This window comes from Hyperoodon ampullatus (genome assembly GCF_949752795.1).
Source record: "Hyperoodon ampullatus genome assembly, chromosome: 11".
NCBI classification, from domain to species: Eukaryota; Metazoa; Chordata; class Mammalia; order Artiodactyla; family Ziphiidae; genus Hyperoodon; species Hyperoodon ampullatus.
Window position 1 is genome coordinate 4,655,064 of NC_136924.1, and position 22,746 is coordinate 4,677,809.

General features: G+C 34.9%; 1 protein-coding gene across 3 annotated transcripts in view; it reads left to right on the forward strand.

Moving 5' to 3' along the window:
• NAV3 (neuron navigator 3) overlaps positions 1 to 22,746 on the forward strand; it is a gene marked incomplete at both ends in the record, with an annotated part of 371,484 nt that overhangs the window by 88,777 nt on the left and 259,961 nt on the right. For all 3 annotated transcript variants that reach the window (XM_079715629.1, XM_079715630.1, XM_079715631.1), the window contains 2 exons: positions 14,817 to 14,934; positions 15,567 to 15,619. In XM_079715629.1, the coding sequence (XP_079571755.1) occupies positions 14,817 to 14,934; positions 15,567 to 15,619 (171 nt within the window). The remainder of the gene's footprint in view (positions 1 to 14,816; positions 14,935 to 15,566; positions 15,620 to 22,746) is intronic.

Consider the following 22,746-nt stretch of genomic DNA (forward strand, 5'->3'; position numbering starts at 1 on the left):
AACAAAACATAGTTGATCTCAGTATGCATGTGCAATAGTTCTTTGAAATGATTCTATGTTTGTTTTGGGGGAATATGTTTTTAAACGTAATTCATGGGTAACATATTTCATGGATTATAATAATGATGCCTTATTTTGTATAATATATTTTGCTTTTGCAAATGTTTTCTATTACAGTTAATCCTCACAATAATCCTCTGAGATAGGCAGGGTAGATAAGGATATGTATGATCCCTGCATTAAAGAGGAGGAAACTCAAGATCCAGTAGTAAGTGGTGGAACTGGGAAAGGAGCCCAGAATCTCTGACTCCAGGCTCTACTTCTGAAACCCTTCAAAAATTTAACTTTATTTTTTTTTCTCAGAGGGGTTGGGAGTTAGAGAACAACATCAGCTGAGATCAGCTTACTTGCTTAGTGAGAAGTTTTACTTCCTGAGTTGTCCATGTTGGGTGAATGTTCTAGACCATGTTTCACATCCTCTTGGGGAACAACTTCAATCACTGGAATAGGTTTATAAGAAAATAGATTGTAAAATTTGGTTTGGAGGCTTGAACTTGAAATATTGGCCAAATTAGAATCTTTGATTTCTATTTGCTACCTTGCATTTGTATATAAATACAGTATGAAATCATATAGTGAGCAGTCTGCCTTTTTTTTTCATTTTTATTTTCCATTTTACTTAATGAAGTGTAATAACTTATAAGGGATTTAAATTGAATCCTTAGCAGTCTACCTGTTGTGGTACATTTAAAATGAAAGGATTTCAGAATGAAATTTGGAGATTTTTATGGTGATTGTCAGTGTGATGACTTCTAAAATCTTGGTGCTCTCGCCGGGGTCAAGAGACCACTAGTGTGATTGTCCAATTAGGTGAGCAGGTTTACTTTGCAGCATGACAAAGCTGTACAGTAGATGCACTCCAGCTGATGGTCTTGGAGTTATGTGGCTCTAGCCCCTACCTGTGGTGATCTGGAGCTACAGCATGTCACTGTAGAGAAACCATCTGCAGGAAGCCAATAAATAATTGTGTCTGATTGGAATATAAATTGGATCCATCAAAGTGTCCTTAGCAAACAGCAAACTACATGACACATATCACCCTGTGTCGTGTATATACACATATATGCGTGTGTGTTACTATAATTCATGATAGTTTCAAAAATTTCAGATATTTATGAAAATAGGATATGGCCCCATGGGGATCAACAAAATCTTCCAAATAGTATTGTGTTTGCTTATAATTCATGTAACAACGACAAAAAAGAAGATGGCAAGAAAACAAATATTTTTAAAAGTCTCTTTTTGTCCCCAGAAATTTCACTCCTGCAGACTAGCAGTGGCTGGCTGGATGTATCAGTGCCCCTGGGGTGATGCACTTCTATTTCCATTACTCTTCATTGCAGCTCTTTAGCACAGCAGGAAGTGTGTTCTCTCTCAGCTTCCAAGTTTTATGTTTTTAGCCTAAGTAAATATAAACCACCTGCTGTTCACCTCCTTCTAAATAAATAGATGTTTTTTAACCTTGAAAAAACTTTGAAATGGATGCCTACCTTTATTACTAAAAATTTAAATTTTTAACGTGGGAATGAATGGTTTGCAAAGAGCACTTATAGTCAGTATTTTCTGGGCTCACTGTGAGGTGTTTTTTAGTTTGGGGGTTTTTTTTGGTAGCAGGAGAATTTTAGGAGGTAAGGGAAAATACTATATAAGCTGTGAGTCTTTTGTTACTTTTAATTTACATTGAAATAACTTTCTCTTTACAGTGAAACACAGTTTAAAGTGCCAGAAATAAACCCATTTTTACGTGTGAACATCATTGTCTATGCCAGTGGTCCTCAAATATTAGCTAGCATACATCAAAATCACCTGGAGAATTTTTAAAACTCAGATTACTGTCCCCACCTTTAGAGTTTCTGAGTCAGTGGTTCTAGGGTGAGGGCCGATAATTTGCATTTCTAACAAGTTCCTAGATGACTCTGACGATGTTGGTCCAGGGGCTATACTTTGAGAATTACTGGTCCATGCTTAATGTTTCTAACAGTCAATTCCTCACTGCTAATTATGGGTACGTGAGTGGAAATACCCAGGTCAGAAGCCTAGAAACTGAATTGCTAAGACTAATCGAGATTTATTCTCTCTTACCTTTGTGTTTCATTAATATTATTTTCTTACGCATATTTTTCTGCCATATTATTTCTTCCTTGAAGGACGGTTGCTACTATTTACCTTGAATTTAACTTACATCAATTATCAGACTGAGATAAAAAGAAGGTAAAAGAATTTCAGGTATCATGCTTTTTTTTTTTTTCCCTAGAAAAGTATGAGAAGTAAAAGTTCTTTTAACTGGTTTTCTAAAATACTCTTTGGTACAGTTTAATATGCAGGTTTTAATAAATGCCAGATGTTGTAGCAGTCAAATAAAGGAGCCTTTCCCCCATATTTTGAGATGCATGTCAGATGCAATGGAAATAACTGTAGGAGGCTGGAGTTAGGGAAGCTCATAAATGAAATATCTCCTTTTGTGTGAGCTAAGAGGACAGCTTCTGAGCCAGAATATCTGGATTATTTGGCGCCCTCATGTTGACACCTAGGGAAAACACCTCACCTCTCTGTTTCAAGATCCTCAAATCTAAAATGGAACAATAGTATCTTCCTCTTAGGAAGCTTTGAGGATTGACTGAGTTAAACCATTTAACGTGTTTAAAATAGTGCCTTACTCTCAACAATATTATTAGCAGATACTACATCTTGGAGAAAGAATACTATAAAGCCTTTCTTTTTGGTCATGCTTCTGGTAGCAGTGGCAATGCGATTGAAGTTAAGTGAAAAAATTTTAAATTAGTACCAGGATTGTACTGTATGGTTATAATATCCAACTCCTTTTTCACAAATTTACAAAATGTCATTTTCTCTGTAGAAGAAAAGATCATTAAAAAGCGCTGTGAATTTAAGACAGGGTAGATGGTTCTTCTTTATATATTTCATTTCTGGCAGAGTGTTTATTGGATTGTCCACTGATGAGGAAATTGCCCAGGATGATGATGACACTTAAGGTTAGAGGAGAAAATATGACTCAAAAACCAAAACAGTCAGTACATTTGGAGTGGTCAGAAGGATCAGAGAGTGACATATATGACCGCAACTAAATGCCAGGGAGTCTTCACAAGATTGTGGGGAGTGATGATTTGGAAAAAGGATCGAGGTAGCTGGAATGTCACCAGATAGACAAGATGGGGAGAGACGAGGCAATCATCATTGCAAGGAACACCTGGTGGGTTCTCAAAATTGGCTAACTTGCTCCCTGCCCAGTCCTTGCTTCCCTCCTCAGGGACAAACTATGTGTCTTATCCTTTTTAATGTGGCCACAGTACCCAGCGCAGCGCTGTGCAATCAGTGTTGGCTGATTTGATTTGATTATGCATGCCCCAGTTTGTATTCTGGTTTCATTATTTTCCCTACAAATAAACTGCAGGTAAAAAAAAATAATAATAAATCAGGAATACTGTAGTTAGCATAGTAAACTCTATCCCTTGTTTTCCTTTTAGATTACATTTAGGTCTCTTTCTGCTCATGTAAAAGTTTCTTATTCCTGTATGAAAATACAGGCTTACCTCATTTTATTGTTTCACCTTATCGCACTTCACAGGTAACTGTGGTTTTTGTGTGTTTTGGGTTTTTTTTTTTTACGAATCGAAGGTTTGTGGCAACCCTGCATTGAGCTTTCTGAGCAGCATTTGCTCGTTTCGTGTCTCTGTGTCACATTTTGGTAATTCATGCAATATTTCAGCCTTTTTCATTAGTATTACATTTGTTATGATGATATGTAATCAGTGATTTTTGCTGTTACTATTGCAAAAAGATTACGACTTGCTGAAGGCTCAGACGATGGTGAGAATTTTTTAGCAATGAAATATGTTTTAATTAAGGTATGTACATTGTATTTTTAGACATAATGCTATTGCACACTTAATAGACTACAGCATAGTTTAAACATAGCTTTTGTATACACTGGGAAACCAAACAATTCTTGTGACTTGCTTTATTGAGATACTTGTTTTATTTAGATGGTCTAGAATCGAACCCATAATATCTCCGAGGTATGCCTAAAAGGAGATGTCATTACATTCCAAGGTAATCACTTGGGCTATAAATTTAAACAGATAAATGCAGTTGTAAATGAAAATATCAATATAATTTCAGTTTCAATAAAATCTGAAACTTGAGTCAAGTGGTACATTTGACAGCTATATGCCAAGGAAGTGTCACTGGGATGGGTAGGGTTGCAAGCATGAAAGTTGAGAATATTTATGTTGATTATTTGCTTCATCTGGCTTATGGTCAAAATAAGTACAGTAGGCAGCCAAGGTATATTCTTTTCTCAGGTAGGAAATAACTCTCAGAGAACTTGAAAGGTTAAATGCAGTAATAATGGAAAGTGATATTTTTGCATGTATATGAATTTTAACATTTACTTAAGACTGGTAATCCCTTCACATGGAATATATTATTAGTAATATATGTGACATGGACCAGAATTTTGGTATACTAATCATCATTAAGAAGTTTTCTTTTTTGTAACCAAAAATCAAATATTTTTTAAAAAGTAAGAAATATTTATATTTTCTTAAAATCTAAAAATGAAAGCATCATGTATATCATGTCTATATTATGTAGATAGATTGTGTATAGATGGACCAAAAGGCTGTGAGCCAGGCTTTTTGGGGTGTCTGTTAAGTGGTAGACACCAACATTATAACGAAGTCTTATTCTACTCCTGCCTTTGACACTATTTTGTTCTTTTTTATCTACCCATCTGGTGTCTGTATTTTATTTTAGAGGATTTCATCAAATGTATGGTAACCTTCAACTCTGTATGTATCAAGTGTGAGACACTAAAAAGCTATGTTCACACGTCCACACATTTCTTAGTGTCCTCTGGGATTCACTCTGGGTCATCCACTGGCCAGCTGGTTGATCCACTGGGTACCTTGAATGTTGATGTCTGTTGGTCTTAGGGATGATAATTGTTGTCTGAGAAGGACTTCCCATTTCTGGCTGGAATGCGGATGGGGGAGATATAATCTTGCATTTCTGAAGGAGAAAGAACCTAGGACAGGAAGACACTTGCTGGAGTCTCAGTATCAGGATGCATAATTTCATTTAATCCCTCATTTTCATTCCTATACCTCCACCCTCCTGTCTGACGGATATCTCTAAGTCTGGCTTTTCCCTGGTCTGTATTTCCTGGCTCTTGATGGTATGAGGAAGAGGTACAGTAGCTCTTGTCTCTGGTTTCCCCCACCCCAACTTGTCACTTGGTCTGTTGCCCACACTTCCTGAGCTGTTCTGGGATCCTATGGGAAAATCTCTTTGCATTGCTCTGATGTCTCTCTCTGCAGGCTCCTGTGGGCTTGATGGTCCTTTACTCCTCTTTGCTAAATCATGTATCTTTCAGCTGCTTTCCATATTCATATACTGTAGTCATAGGAGATTGAGTTGGAGCTTTCAGTTTTTGTTCTTGCTGTCTTAAGGGAGAATTCCTAGAAAATACAGGGTGGAAAAGTTTTTATTTTACCATCCAGAAAGTGGGAGTCTTACATCTTAAGTCTTAGCCTCTTAAGCAGTCTCCCTTTATTGTTTTTCTCTATCCCTCATAGCTACACCAGAGCTAGAGTTTAGAAATACAGCCATATCTGTCATTTTTATGCCTCCTCCTACATAAAAATAAGCTTTTACCTAAAATATTGATACAGCCCTCTTTACATAGGACCCCTGCCTGATTCCTGTCCTCTTCTCTCTAGCTTTCCCATGTGCCTCTTCCCCGTGCTCTGACCAAATGGAATTATTCAGACCAAATGGATTCAGAATTCAGAATATGAAATACACCTCTGCCCCTTAATAAGTTTCACTATCCCTCCTCATATATATATATATATATATATATATATGGAATATGCTTTCCCCTTCTCTCTGCTTGTCAAAGCTCATCCTTCTGGATGGCATTCCTCAATCTTTCATCATTCTTCTAGGACCTTCATAGTTGTGGCTTTCTTTTTTCTCTCTTTTTTTTTTTTTTTTGGCCATTTTTCTTTAAACAAATTCACTTTTAAGAACTGGAGTAAATTGGCTTCATACGGAAACTTTTATTCTGAAGTCAAGTGGGAGCTATCCTGTGATTTTTAGGTAGGAAGGTAAATTACTTTATCAGACTTGCATTTTAAAGCAGTCCCTATCTATAGTGTATAGAATACTTTAGTGCATACCCTGCCTAATTTAGAGACAGTTTCTAGGACTTTTAAAGCAATTTGGGTGAAAGATGATGAAAAGCTGAACCAGAATAATTACAGCAGTAATGGAGCCGAAGGGTCAAAAGATATTAAGGAGATAGAATTAACAGAACTGGGTCAGAGATTGGGTGTGAGAAATAAAGAAAAAAAGCAAAAGGAACTTATTAGAGTTTATTTTATGTTTACTTTAGAATTTACCTGCTTTCATAGATCTTCTTCTGATTTTCTGGGGTTGTTGACTCATCAATATTCACTTTTAATCAACCTTCAAACTTGAAAATTTTTTTAAAAGTTCATTAACAGTATTTTCCTTGATGTAAAAACTGAGAAATAAACTAGCTGTGTTGAACCATTTACTTGGTGAATCTATTACATATATTGTGATGATGTTTATATTATCAAAAACTTTTAATGGGTTCATTTTATAATAGTCCCTCATAGCCCTCAGTATTGAGATTTCTAGAAGGTCTGCAAGAGTCATGACATTGAACTCCATGGATCTTTTGGTCATATCAGTTCTGTGATAGCAACTGAAGATCCAGTCTGTGATCAGATTTCAAACTGAGTAAAAATAGCATGTTTCAGGTCTTAATTCCATACTGTAATTTTTCTAATCTCCTTTGCCCAACATTGCCTATCACTCATGGATTTTTGAATAATACACTGAGGTGTACAAAATTATAGCTTTTAAAAAGAATATATAGGGAATTCCCTGGCAGTCCAGTGGTTAGGACTCTTCTCTTGCACTGCAGGGGGCCCGGGTTTGATCCCTGGTTGGGAAACTAAGACCCCATAAGCTGTGCAGTGTGACCAAAATAATAATAATAGTAATAAGCAAAGAGATTCTATTTTTTAAAAAGGAATATATATATAAGTTCATCTCTCAAATTTCTATTTCTGTGCAGCAGGAGAAAATTTATTTTTCCCAGTTCAAAGTATTCAGTTACTTCTGGTTTAAAGTTCAGTCCTATCAGAAAAGGCCCAGTCAACTTCAGATTCTTCTCCTTCCCTTGTACATCTTTCTCCCTGAAGTGATAGTCTGGGGAGGGTTGGTGAACAAGGGTACTTACTACCACGGCACCATGATGCCACATCTTATGGGCCGTTAGTGCCCATCAGTGCCACTGTCTGGTAAGTGGTGAAATTTATGATGTCTGTCAGACTGGAGTTATCATAACCTGTGCTCACATATTTCTTGCTTTTTGTCCTTTCCCATATTAGGTCTAAGCATCCTTCCTGTCCTGATTTCAAATAATCTCTGGGCTCACTTGCTTTCCCTTAGAAAATCCCATATGATTCTCAGGAATTGGAAGAAAATAATGGATGCTCTCCCATAAACTTTTGGTAGATGTTATGCTTTGTGAGTCCTTCTCAGGTCCAGATGCTATATGAAACTCCACCCAGAAAGGTGGCCTGTTGGGTCGAATCTTAGCACCTTTCCTTCCTTCCAGTTCTCTTCCCAGGACGAATTCTTCTCTTTGTGGGAAAAAATATTTTCATCACTGGTCATTCTTCCCTAATCTACCATTTATGGCTTATCTTTTATGTGCTTAGTCCTTTGCTGATTTATGTAATGTGAAAACCCAATTATTACTGTTGAAATTGTTGGTTTTCAAAACAGTTTCTTTCTGCTATGGATTAGAAGAGCCTATTTGACTTCTCAAAACCTATAATTTGAATAAACCAGAGAGCAGTGCTTACGGGAATATATCACTACTCCTTGAATGTTGGGGAGAAACTAATGTGTATAAATAAATGCAGAGTTGAAACCAGCTCAACTAATATTTAAAATCATCTGACTTCATTTATAATATTTTCTAAGTAGGTTATAGGTTAGTGTCTTTCTGTTAAAATAGGCTCTTGACTGAAGAGTCTGTCGTTCCCTGCCTACTTCTCTACATTTCTTTGATCATTTAGCACTCATTAAAAATAAATTATTGTATCTCATTGAAACATTTGTATACCTCAGAGTGTAGTGTATGCAGTAACAAAAACAGTCATAATAATTTTTATATAACTGTCAGGTTATTTATAATACACTCATCAAATACTGAATTATGGTTAAAAAATTCAGGAGCAGTTTGCTGTGATACACAAAGGCAGTGCATTATATTGTCAGTAGTAAAAAAAAAAAATTCATCATAAACGAAAGTTTAAGACTCCATGGAGAACCAAAGTAGATCTTCTGATGTTGTTTTACTGTAACAGGATAAAAGCAATATGATGTCTATATTTTGTCTTCTATTTTTTTTACAGCCATATTTATTATTTATTCATTTGCCGTTGTATTGAGAAGTAATTGATATACATCACTGTATACGTTTAAGGCATACAGCCTGATGGTTTGGTTTACATATACTGTGAAATTATTACCACAGTACGTTCAGTTAACATCCAACTTCTCATATAGATAGACACAGTAAAAGGAAAAAAATGGGAGGGGGAGTCTTCTTGTGATGAGAACTCACAGGATTAACTCTCTTAACAAATTCCCTGTGTATCATATATTAGCTGCATTAACTGTAGTCATCATGCCACACATTACATCCTTAGTGCTTACTTATCTTGTAACTGGAAGTTTGTACCTTTTGCCACCTTTCTCCAATTCCCTCTCGCCCTCCACCCTCCGCCTCTGGTAACCACAAGTCTGATCGTTTTTCAATGAGGTTTTTTCATTTGTTTTTAGATTCCACGTGTAAGTGAGATTATACAATATTTGTATTTCTCTGTATGACATATTCCACTTAGCATAATGCCTTCAAGTTTCATTCATATTGTGGCAAATAGTAGGATTTCCTCATTTTCTATGAGTGAATAACATTCCATCATGTGTGTGTGTATAAATTTATATATCTATATTTTATATATCTATATATGTACCACAACTTCTTTTTCCATTCATCCATCGATGGACACTTAGGTTTTTTTCTATGTCTTAGCTATTGTAAATAATGCTCTTATGAACACAGGGTTGCAGATATCTTTTTGAGTTAGTGTTTCTATTTCCTTTGCATATATTTCCAGAAGTAGAAATGCTAGATCATATGGTAGTTCTATTTCTAACTACTTGAGGATCCTCCATACTAATTTCCCTAGTGGCTATACCAATTTAAATTTCCACCAGTAGTACACAGGGGTTCCCTTTTCTCCATATCCATGTCAGCATTTGTTATCTCTTGTCTTTTTGATAACAGCCATTCTAACAGGCGTGAGGTGCTATCACATTGTGGTTTTAATTTGCATTTCCCTAATGACTAGTGATATTGAACATCTTTTCTTATACCTGTTGGAATTTTGTGTATTTTCTTTGGACAAATGTCTATTCAAATCCTTTGCCTATTTTTAATTGGGTTATTTGTATTTTTGGTATTGAATTGTACAATTTCTTTATATATTTTAGGTACTAATTCCTTTATCAGATTATACTGTTTGCAAATATTTTTTTCCCATTCCATGGGTTGTCTTTTCACTTTGTTGATGATTTCTTTTGCTGTGCAGAAGCTTTTTAGTTTGGTGTAGTCCCACTTGTTTTTTGTTTTGTTTTGTTTCTTGTACTTTAGGTGTCATATCCAAAGCTTCATTCCCAAGACCCATGTCAAGGAATTTATTCCTGTGTTTGTTTCTAGGGGTTTCATGGTTTCAGGTCTTAATCCATTCTGAGTTAATTTTTTTAAGTGGCATAAGATATGCGTCCAGTTTCATTCTTTCACATGTGACTATCTAATTATCTCAGCAGCATTTATTGAAGTGACTGTCTTTTCTCCATTGAGTGTTCTTAGCTCTTTTGTCAAATATTAGTTGATTATATATGCATGGTTTTATTTCTAGGCTCTCAATTCTGTTCCAATGGTCTATTTATCTGTTGTTATGCTAGTACCATATTGTTTTGATGACCATAGCTTTATAGTATAGCTTGAAATCAGGAATATTGCCTTCTATTTGACCCTATTATTTTATAATTTAAAAATTAGCACTCACTGTAAAAGAAATATTATAGGATCAAATAATTAAGAGATCATTACAACTTGCAGCAGTTTTCCTTAATTAGTTAGGTCAACTACTTTTGGGTGGACAACTAAGATTTAAGGATTTGACGAAGATACTGTTTTATAATGTTAATAAACTAATTATGATTAATGTAAATGTGAAAATGTGAACTGATAATGCTATTTGACATTTAACAAATATTTAGTAAGTGAAAGGCCATGTTCCAAAAGTATAAATTTATTATCTCCTCACAATAATCCCATTAATAGGTAATACTATTATTGCCATTTTACAGATGAGAAAAATCTTACACTGAGAGGAAATAAATGTTCAGTCGGTATCCACGTGGATATTGAGTGGCAGAGTAGAAATTCCAACCATATAGACTGTTCCTTAAAGAATACCTGCTGTTGCACAATAGGCCCCAAAACCCATGCTGATAAAGATGAAATATAAAGTATGCCATGGTGCCTTTAATTTCTGTTATTTTAAATTACTGTAAATGCATTATTAAACATACAACTGTGCTAGAGTTTCTAAGTAGCACTTTGGTAAATGTAATCTCATTAGTTCTTCTGAATTAACTGAAATATAATTATAATGAGATGACATTTATATTCATAATATTGAAGTTTAAACATCTGAAGCCAGCTTTCCTCAGATGTTTTAAGGTAAATGATATTTAAAGCTTTGGTCACAACCTTGATGACTTAAACACTTAATGATCCTGTAGAAAATACCAAATATTGATTTACGATTGCTATGATATTATTTCCAATTATATCAGTTTCTTCACTAAAAAAAAAACTGTAATTCATACCATAATCCTACAAAATAAGTACCACACATTTCACTCATTCAACTGAGGCTATGAGGTTAAATGCTGTGATTATTTTTATGGGAATGAATCAAGGGCAACTTTGGAGCTCAGATCCAAAATCCGGACATGATTTCACCATTCTATTGTGTTTACTTGAACAACAGATTCTAATGATGATTGACAGGTTGTTTGTATCTTCTCTCATCAGGTTATTACAGAAAGTTTATTGATGAGTTTTAAATATATTTATATACCATGTGTCCTTTGCTTGAAAACTGTCTCCTTAAAGACACAGTTCATATGTCCACTTTTTTAAATTTAACTTTTTATTTTTTAAAAGACAGGAAAATATAAGTTTATATATATTTAATTTTAAATATATGTATAAGTTGCTTTGTAATTGTTTTATATTTCCTAATCTAGATTATAACCCTTTGAAAATCACTGATTAACTTGAATCAGGTATCTTCTACACATGTCTGTTAGAAAGAGTAAGTAAATAAAGTGCATGGGACTTAGTTTTTAAATTCATTTATTTAGTCTGAATAGATTTGTCTGATTGCAGCTAAGTCAGAGCTACTATCTGAGCAAAGTCTCATATGTTAGAGACGCTGGACGAGTCAAAGCACTCGGGCTTGGGATTCCTCTAGAAGGAATCCTGGACCAAGTGAAAATGTGTTTCATGAGCTCAGCCAGAGGCTATCCCAACAAGGTCTTGAAGCCAACCAGCTGGTTTCCCATCTGTTTTCTCACCTGAGTCCCAGGAGGGATTTGGATAGAGGCTAAGGCACTGTTGACATGCATTTGGAAAATAAAAGGATTATTGTTTTTATTTTTAATACATTCTATTCTGTGTATATTTAAATAAATGTTAAATGAATATATTTTCCATAATTTAATGCCTTCATTAAAAAAGAGGAATCCATGCAACATGGAGTTTGTTGGAGGTTGTGTCACGATGGAGGCATTGCAGGCCTGGATGAGAACATCACAGCCTTAAAATTGGATACATTCCTCTGAGTTTGGATGGCAGACAGATCTGTGGCCCCAGTGAATTAGATAGCAGGAGTCAGAGATGTGAGTAGTGTAAGAAAGCAACGAGTACAGTTTCTCAAGTCTTTGACTGCCAATACTTTCAAATTTTTTAACCTTTGCAAAATGATAACATCAAAACATATTTGTTGGAAAGCCATCATAGCAAATAACACTTAGATGCCATAAAATGATAATAACAACAGACCTTTTTTCAGGGCTAACTCTGTGACAGGCACTTTACAAGTGCTATCTTATTTATTCCTGACACAATTTTATAATGTAAGTATTATCATTATCCTTATTTTGCAGATGAAGAATCAGGTTTAGAAAGGATAAGCAACTTGTTCAGTGTCCCAGCGGTGACAAGCGGTCTGCTGGGCCTCAAAGCCAGGTCTGCTTGACTGCAGAACTCATGTTCTTCATCTTTGTGGTTCCTTTAAAGTCAATTAACGGTGCTTATAACTCGCTGCCTAGGAGATAGGCACAAATCAAGCCTAGCTTGCCCTGAAATTTCTACTAGAAACCAAACAATTAATGCTATCATTTGATTGATGTGTAGATGAAGGGAAAGTGCTCAATTTTTTTATATTCTAAACAGTATAAGTCCTTATAAAATTAAAATTTTACAATAACACAAGCAGACTAAAATCTTGAGGAAAATGATCACCAAATAAAAGTGTCTATCTAGAAACCATGTGTTTGTTTTCTAATTCAGGAGACAGTTGTGCAAGTGATTTTTCTCACACTTTAGTATCTTCAGTATAAAGAAGATCATGAACATGGAGAAAGATGTAGTGTTGCTATCATATATGTTTTTCTTATGCAACAGGATGCTTCAAATTATTTATGTCTTTCAGGACACTTAATACCACTACATATGCATTAAGATGCCACTTTGTATTTTCTAAAATAAAGAAACACCCTCTTTTTCTTCTATGTTGTATTTTGGAATGTTTGTACCTAGGACACATTAAAGAAACTTAATGGTCCCACTTTTAGGTTTTGGTCCTGTAAAAAATACTAGTATATGAATGTGCCAAGATACATATATAAGATGTATCTTACAAATTTAGATGCAGTGGAAACATTTTAAAAAAATTAAATATCCTTCAACAGGAGGTTGATATTATATATAATATTACATCAAAAATAATGAGAAAATATATGCAAAATGGTTTTAGAAGTGTTATTAAAATGCTGTTACATAAAAAACGGAAAAATGCAGTGATAAGTAAAATTGAGCTAGATTTGGTTATGTATTCTATCATGAGTATGTGTATGTGTGTGTAATATTGTGTCATGTGGTGAAGTGTGTAGGCGTAGAAAAAATTCTAGAACTATTTATATCAAGTTATTCAAAAGTGGGTGGGGTTGCAACTTGTGGGGAAACCTCCATTTCTCAGTTTCTACACTTCTATTTTATTTTATTTTTATAAAAACATTAGTTTTGTTATAATTAGTATTAGTTTTGTTATAAATTTTAAAAAAGCATTTTTTTACATTTTGCTTGGCACTCAGTGCTCATGACTACAAGGCTCAATTTACCTTTCCAGTCTAATTTGTCACAACTTCAGACGTCCTGCCTTATTATATAATTTACAACTGTGCCCTTGATCCCTTTTTTCCTCTGCCTTTCTGTATCTTGTCCCCTCTGTGGGGAAAGCCCTTTCCTTCACTTCCTATCTTTAGGTTCTACTATGTTTCCAGTTCTAATTCCAGTGCTTCTATAACACATTTTTATGTGTATATTTCTCAGTTAATTGTCCTCCTCTATTCTCGTTTCAAATTTTGCATTCTTCTATCATATCACATATTATAGTCTGCCTTGTAATAAATGTATTAATATGTCCATATGAGCCATTCATGAAATTAAAGTCTTAACATATTTATTTCCTTACATTTAGATTGCATTACATCAGTAAGTGCCTATAGCATTTGAAAAATTAGTAACATTTTATTTTTGTGAAGTTTTTGAACAGTTTCAGTTTTTTCTTCTATCATAATCTGTTATTGGAGAGACACCTCTACTTTATGTAGATTGCCAACCTTATGGCTCATAATCTGCTCCTCAATTCTGTATTATAATTTCTATGTAATAACTGCATTTGCTTCCTCTATTCTCTTATATAAATGCATTTCAAGAGGCTGAAATGGGATATGACAGTTCAAATAAAATAGCTTAGGCATTTGCAATTATTTCATAAAATGATGCCAAAATATTGTCACATACAGTATCTCACATGACAAATTTAATAAAGTCTTCTCAGAGAAACACACATTTTTATAGTAAGATTCTGGTATAAATCAATCCAGGTGGCTTCCTTTTACAAGGACAGGCAGATTATTTTCAATATGATAGAACCAGGGGCAAGAGAGTAAAAACTCAAGCTGATTTGCAAACAGGAGCTTCCTCAGTAGTCATCCAGGAAGGGAGTTTTGCTGTGTCACAAGTGACTAGTACCCGGTTTTGAAAAAAGAGTGAGTCATCCCCCTTTGAAACAAGAGATAAGTGGGGGAAAGAGCTGTTTAAAAATTATTTTACAACTATTTCCTTTGGAGCTATGACTCCTTAAGCTGGAATGTGATCCAGAATAACTTCCCTTTGAATCCAACATTTGTCTTAAGCATTTTTATTGCCTCTCTTTTCCCTCGTCCCATCTCACTTCTTCCCTCCCTCTGTTCAACAGATTTACACGGACTGGGCCAACCACTACCTGGCAAAATCGGGCCACAAGCGGCTGATCAAGGATTTGCAGCAAGACATTGCAGATGGAGTACTGCTAGCAGAAATCATCCAGATCATTGGTAAGATCTGCCCTCTGAGAAAAGCCATGAAAGTTTCTGCGCCCACGCACTTTGGTAAAATACAATTTAATTTGGATGCTTAAGAACTTGGTCCATGTGTCTCTGAGATTAATGCAGCTCTCCCCGTGATTTAATTAAAATGTTTATGTGAGAATGTTTGAAAAAGGCAGTTTGGCCATACTTTTAAATGGCTAAAACTGTATCTTTACATACACTGAATTGTCAGAAATGAACGCTTCATTAAACCATATGTCTCCCATGTGTGCATTTCGTTAGCTGGAGCAACTCATACACTCTGAGATTCCTTGAAACTATATCCTGATCCAGCAGGGACAATTGTGAAAGGTTTCATGCCAGCAGTCATTTGGCACAAGCTAAGGAATTAGCAGCCACTTCCTTCTCACTCACTTTTTTTTTCTATTTGCCTGATTTGTGCATATGGACCTGGCGGCTGCTAACAAGAGTGTCTTCTTGTACACGGCTTAGGAGGCAGAGTGAATGTAGCACCAGCATTTTGCTTGGTGTTTTTTTTTTTTTTTCTTTTTTGCTTAGTCTCCTTTTTTTGTGTTTCACTTCATGGCTTAAGCATGTCATTCTTTTTTTCTCTCTTTTATTTTATTTCTTGGCTTTAGCAAATGAAAAAGTTGAAGATATCAATGGATGTCCTAGGAGTCAATCTCAGATGGTAAGAATCATGTTTATTCTAAGTATATTGCTTGTCTTCACTTCCAGAGTTAACTGCATTTATAAATGAACTAGAAGTTTCTTTTGCATGTCTCTCTCCTTGTTTAAGAAACCATTTGATCATATTCTATCATATATATTTCTTGGGGGGAAATTTAGGAAGAAGTGATAACAACGATACAGTTGAATATGTATGACTCCTGAAGAACCAATCTCCAGGTGTTTTATCAGATTCTTGACCTTTGTTTTGTTGTTGTTCTGATGTCTGAATAATTTAACACTGGTCTTGGTGGCAATAAATCCCATTTCCAGTTTTAAGTGGAGCCTTTTTGTCTGAACAACTGGTTTGAAGAACAGAAGTTGCCATGTGCATTTTAAAAATATATGAATAGTATTTCCTTCGCTCATAACAAAGTCCAATGTAAACACATGGACTCTTCAACACTTTTGGAAGTAACTCTAAGGGCAGGCTGCTGGAATTTTGCTGAGCAGGGACTGACTAGGAGATATGATTCATAGCCTTTTCTAGAAAGTTGTCGATCTAGAGGTCTGTCTGTCCCCCAGCCCTCCCTTATTTTTACCACTTGGTAAAGCCTAGAGTTTTATAATAAAATAATAGATTAATAAACTGCTGAGGTAAAACCCCACCCCTTTCTTAATTAAATAGCCACAACTTTATTTTATAGGACAACATGAACCCAAAATGCCTTAACTGAAGTTATGTCAGCAGATATAATCAGGAATGACAGCCAAAATCCACAAGATGAGGTTTCCTCCAGAACTCTTTTTAGCATAGAATAGGCATTTAAAATAAAAATAATGAGTACTTAATTGACAGAAACTGGAAGAATGAAAAAAATGATGAACGGTTTTGACCTGCTGACCTGCTTTATTTAATGTCAGAAAACTGAAATCCAAAATAATAAAAATAATTTATTTTTAAAGAGTGATTAACTAGCGTGTGTGTGTGTGTGTTTAAGCACTCCTCTAAGGACCTACTACAGTGACATGAACTCTGTGTCGCTCTTGTGAAAAAAATCACGATAAAGAAAGATTCTCTGTAAAACATTTCAGTTTTAAGGAAACTTCCTGATCTAATTACTCTGGGCACAAAGACGACTCTATTAAAATTAATTATAGTTATTTCCTGAAGTTTTACTGGAAGTAGTTATAATACCTTTAGTCCCTGCTATAATAAAAGCTGCACGATGATGGGAAAGACATGTAACTTCTCTGAGCCTCAACTTTCTCATCTGTAAAATGAACCCTAATTATGATATGATAATAACATATAATTATGGACATTCTTTACTACCTAAACTGATATGGAAATGCAGAATAGTATTGCTACAAACTTTATAAAGAGCACATTCATGAATTAATACCTGTTAAAAATTTTTAAGGCTTTATATTAAAAAGCTCTATAGTCCCTGAATATCATATGTTATTTCTCAAACCCAACACTGTTGGTTTTACTTTCATTATTTCAACCATAAAGAGATGTTGGATACTAAAACTCTTATGTTCTCTGCTGGTATTCCAATTTGATTCTGATTACAGTTCAATAAATAGCCAAGTTATTACTTCATGACAGATAATAAACAAATAAACCTTCAAAACTCATAACTATAGATAGAGATGCGGTCCTTAGATATTTATCTGAAACATCTGTGCCTAAGATTCTACAAATCTGAAAATATTCTCATGGGTATAAGACTCTCTTAATTTTATTACTTCCTGCTCCTTATTAGCCCCCAAATGTCATGCAACATCTAGTATACATGTTATGTTGATATTTCTGCTTCTGATTTAAAAAAAAAAAAAACAGAAAAACCAAAACCTGAGAAATGCAAATGTTATAAAATAGGTGATTTTTTTTTCCAGCCAAAAAGTTTTAGTCAGAATTACACTGAATTTTGAGTAACAATGACTTGTAACCTCATTTTTTTTGATGTGGTTGAATTTCTAACCTGAAATTGGCATGCCTTCAATAAGGTGATTCAGAAGAATACATATGACACAAATGTAACTTTTTTGGCTGAATTATTTTTGCCTCTGTTCTTAAGAATTGGCATCGGTACTATGTTATTAATGAATAAAAATTCCAGATTTTAACTGAGACAAGAAAGTAGAGGAAAGAGAATTATGATAGCATGACTAGGCTTATAAATTTCATATATCTTTTCCAAACAGGATGTTGCCTGTTTGTTTATTGTGTAACAACCGAGCAGTGCTGTGTTAGTAACAGTGAGCACTGTCCTTACTCATAGAACTACTTGGCCAATGCTTTTTATATATCTGATTTTTCATGGCCTTTGGTTGGCGTTCATGTTTAGTAACAAAAGATAAGGTAAAACTAGGTCTGCTACTGTTTCTAGTTATAAATTGTCTTTTTTTTTTTTTTTAATTTCAAACTTGGTAACCTTTATTGGATTATTTTCAGCCTTTAGTAATAGAAGTTCTCTCATGGCATGAATGTACGGTATATTGATGAATAACAGCCAGCTATTCATATTTAGGCAATATTAACTGAGCACATAAGGCACCAGGAGTAGGGACACTTGAGGGTCAGAGGAGCAAATATTCAAATAAATAATAGCCACAGTGTTAATAGGGAAGAACAAAAGGAATGTGAAGGAAGTGAGCCTGGTGTGTTCCAGAGCAGAAGACCACTGTGGTTTGAGCACAGTGAGAGGTGATTGGGGGGGATGACGGAAGCCTGATTTTGTAGGACCAAAGGAAGGAGTTTGTATGTTACTCTAAGTTGATTGAGGAGCCCTTGGAGGACTTTTAAAGCTGGGCTGTGTTGTGACTTGATGTAAATATTAAAAATGATCACCCCAGGTGCTTTCTGGGCATTGTAGAATACTTAAGTGTTGGCCTTCAGTTGGGTATGGGAGATGAAAAATATAGGGACTGTGCAGTGGTCCCCGATTTTTTGGCCTGAATGAGTAAATAGTTACCATTAAACCAGATGATTATTATGGAGGGAGAAAACAGGCTAAAAGGTGAAGAAGGGAAGAGGACAAATTCAGATTTTGACAAGTAGAATTTGATGTACCCATTGGAACGTCAAGTAGGAGGTTATTGGAGGCAATTAGGCATGTGATTCTTAAGGCCAGAAGTAAGGTATTGGTTAGAATATACCTACTGCGTAGGTAATGGTTGAAGCCGTGGCCAAGGATGAGGTCTCTAGGAGGTCTGTGTAAAGTCAGAAAGCAAGAAAGCTTAGGTTCTCACACTGAGGAATACCAACATGTATGTGATAAGCAGAGGTGAAGGAGTCAGAAAAGGGTGAAAAGAGTGGTGAGAAAGTGAGCCCATCACTGAGAGAGTGGATCAACAGATATGGATTGTTAATCCTTAGGGTAGCTATGGTAGCTTAAGCTGTAGCACATACTTGGACTAACCCAGTGGGACAGGGCAAAGTAAGATGAGGAAAATGTGGCAGATGCTGTCAAATGCTACCTAGTCAATGGGTTGGTATACCAGAAGGCAGGAGGGTTAGTTTTGGTAATTAGACAGGCGTTAATGACCTTCATGTAAACATCTTCTGTAGAGTGATCATGTGTTCAAGAATAGCTGAGAGGTGCAGATATCCACTGAGTCTTGAATGATCTTTCCAGGACTTTCCTGTTGAAGGATGAATAAAAAATATATAGTTTGAGAGGAAGTCAAGGTGAGGGGAGTTTTTGCAAGGGCGGAAGTAGGCAGAGAAGGAGGAAGCAATAGGGAGAGAGGAGGATCCAGGGGAATGGGGAGACAAGTGACCATGCCAGATCCTCAGGGACGTGGCAGAGGAGGAAATTTGAAGTCTGTGTGGAAGATTTAATGTTGGAAAACAATGGGGATACACTTCCCTTTCATAAGGGGATATGATTGCTTGAAGAGGTGATATTTGTTAGTGGATTACGTAGAAATAGAAGGAATTCAAATCAATATGATAATGACTTCAGACTATTAGATAATATTAATGTGCCCTTTTCCATGTCATTCTCTAATGGTTACCTTATAATATAAAGAAAAAACATTGATTATAGTATTTTATAGCAGATAAAGAAAATTCAACAAAAATTCTTTCAAATATCATTGGCTAAAGGACACATATTTAAGAAAAATATGAACTTGTCTTTATTAGCAGGATTATTGAGAGGTTGATTCATATTTATTCCAAGTTTCAACTGCTATCTATTGCTGTCTTTCCTTAATAAGTTTGAGACCAAACTCATCCTGAAAAAAACAGAACTAAGTTTGTAGGCGCTTATTCAACACTATATTTAACCTCATCCGAAGATGAAGTTACTAATATGGATGACACCTGTTAAGTAATTTCTAGGTGGGTGGTATCAGGATTCAAAATATATGCTGCATGCCACAACTCTGGTGAGATTACATGAGGAAATAAATTAGCCAACTATAAATACCAGGAACATCCAGAATGCCCAGCAGATTAAAAATAGCAGGAAAAAAATGCCCAACATGTATTTGAAACGCAGAGGCACAAGTGCAGGGTTCTTAGACAAAAATGTAAGACACGTAGAGGAAAAGTTGTTTTGAAAACAAAATTTTCTTTATTTTAAAATAGACCATTAGAGCACTTGGCCAGTTAGCTCAGTTGGTTAGAGTGGGGTGCTAATAAACTAGGCCATGATATTTAGTAATCTTCATAAATGCATGGAGGGGTTAGGAAATTTGATCACGTGAAATAGTTTCAACCCGAGAATTAGATAGTGGGGCAGAGGTGAGGGTGTGGTTCCCAGCCTGTCCTTCCTCTTCGCTGCTTCCTCCCTTTTCCTCCCTTCACCTCACTCTAATAGCTCGACTGGATTTTTCAGCCACAGCATTCTCGCTTCTTTTCTATCATATCACATTGTTTGAAATTTGCTGAGATGCGGATTTTTGGAAAACTTGTGCCTCTTACCCTTTTCTATTCCTAGGAGATGAAAAATTAGGTTTTAGTCTTCCCTTAATTCTCTGATTCCGTGTCCCACAGGGTTATGGCTGCCACAATAATTACCATCATGGATTTCACAGGCATCTTTATTTCATTGCTATAGTTTACAGCAATCCAGACGGTGAAACTATTCTTGACAGAAGAAGTATCCTGTTCTTTTATCACTATGCTGTCCTTTTAAGTTTTAATTCTTTCAGCCACTGCTTGTTATTGCTGCCCTTTTAAAGGATCTATTTAGGTAAGATAAGAAGATGAGGCTCCTAACCAAATAGGGAAGAGATAAAATATTGGAATGCTCTAAAGGTTTAATAAAATCTTATAAATGGCACGCTGCAGGATTCTAGCACTATGACTCAGAGGAGTGGAATATTGCTAAGTTAGTCCATTCACATGATCCCCTGCCATTTTGAAACTGTTCATCTTCTGGAATGTCTAGAAAAAGATAGCTTAATGAAGACAAATGCTTTCCTACAAATAGAGCTCTGATCTCTAAAGAAATACTAACTGAAAATCTCTACTTTGTAGTTTCCTTAATGATTCATTATTTTTATTTAGGCTCACACTTCAGAAGAATAAGCATAAACTATAAGTATTAGAAAATTTATATTAAATGATTAGAATATCACCCTGATGATTTTTAAAACTGAGTTTGTCTCTAGAAGTTGCTCTGTATACTTGTAAAGTTTGAATGAAGTAATTGAAATAACATGGGGGTGCTGAGGGTAAGTGTGTCATGTTGAAAGGACAGTGGTCACTGGAATTCTAATTCTGATTAGATGATCCAGGAAAAGGAATTCAGTAAATGCTCAGAGTTTTCACTCATTTCTGCAATGAGGAAATTAGACTGATTAAAGTCTGTTAGAACTCCAACTTGCTAGATTGATTTAATGAAACACCAAAGACCACGGTTTCTGTTCAATATTTCATCTTATAGATATACCTGGGTTTTCAATCTTTATAGCTTTTTAAAACTACATAGTAAAGTAAGAAAGACATTTCTTAGAATATATTACGTCTAATTTACAACGAAAAACAATATTTTTATGAAAGTTATCTGGTCTGCCATTCAGAAATTAAATAAATGCTGAAGATACAAGAAATGCTTTTCTATATTAATTTTATATTATAGAATAAATAGTGTAAATGTTTTTCTTATGAGTATCAATATTTAAATTGGTTTGTGCCGTTAGTAGGACAAATAGAAATTGAAGTTAAGTAACTCCCTTTGGGTTGGACACCAGATTCCACATACACATTTTTTCCTTCTTTCTGGAGACAAGATATAAAATATTTCTGGTTTTGCAGGTAGTTATTAAGCTTTACTCTGTACATAAAAAATTGCAAATGTACTTAATATTTCTACTATATATTTAAATACCAACCACTTTCTTAAACATTTAGAATGTTCTTTATCCTGATAGTTCTGACTTAAAATACTGTAAGTTGTTTCCCACTGATAAGCGACTATCTGAGTAAACACAAAATACCCTCATACCTTGTATTGGAAAACATATTTTGTAGCAATCCTTTCATAATTTTAGTTTTATTACCCTCACTAATCTAGTTTTCTTTTTAAACAAGAACTTACTGCTCCATCTTTTTCAACCCCCTTCTTGAAGTTAATAGAAGGTTAACTGAGAAATTTAATTCTCAGTACTAAAAAATATGAAATAAGAGCAGTTTTTCAAACCCTAGTTCGGAAAACCATATATTCCTAAGATATGAAGCCATTTTAAATATGACCTATGATATTCTTAGCTTAAAAACCTATGGTGATTAAACAATGTTTTTAACAAATACTTCCATAGGACAGAAAAAGGAAATGAAATGGGGGAATCTTGTTCACTTGATCTCAGTATAATCATTTGGGAAGTATATCTTTGATAAGATAAATTATTGGAAAATCAGTAGATGTACCCAATCTACTTGTTTTATAATATTATATTTAAATGATTTCAATATGAATTAAATTAAACTGACCTGTGTGGATAACCACAGACAAAATTCATGGCATGTCTGGTTACACTTTGAAAAATTGTATTGCCCGTTTGATTTGTATTAGCCCTGTTTCAAACATAAAAAAATAGTATGAAATCATATCATAGAAGCATCAGATTTTAGAGATGGACCTGAGAGTTCAGCCCTATCAGTAGCGCTTATTGATTCATCTGCAG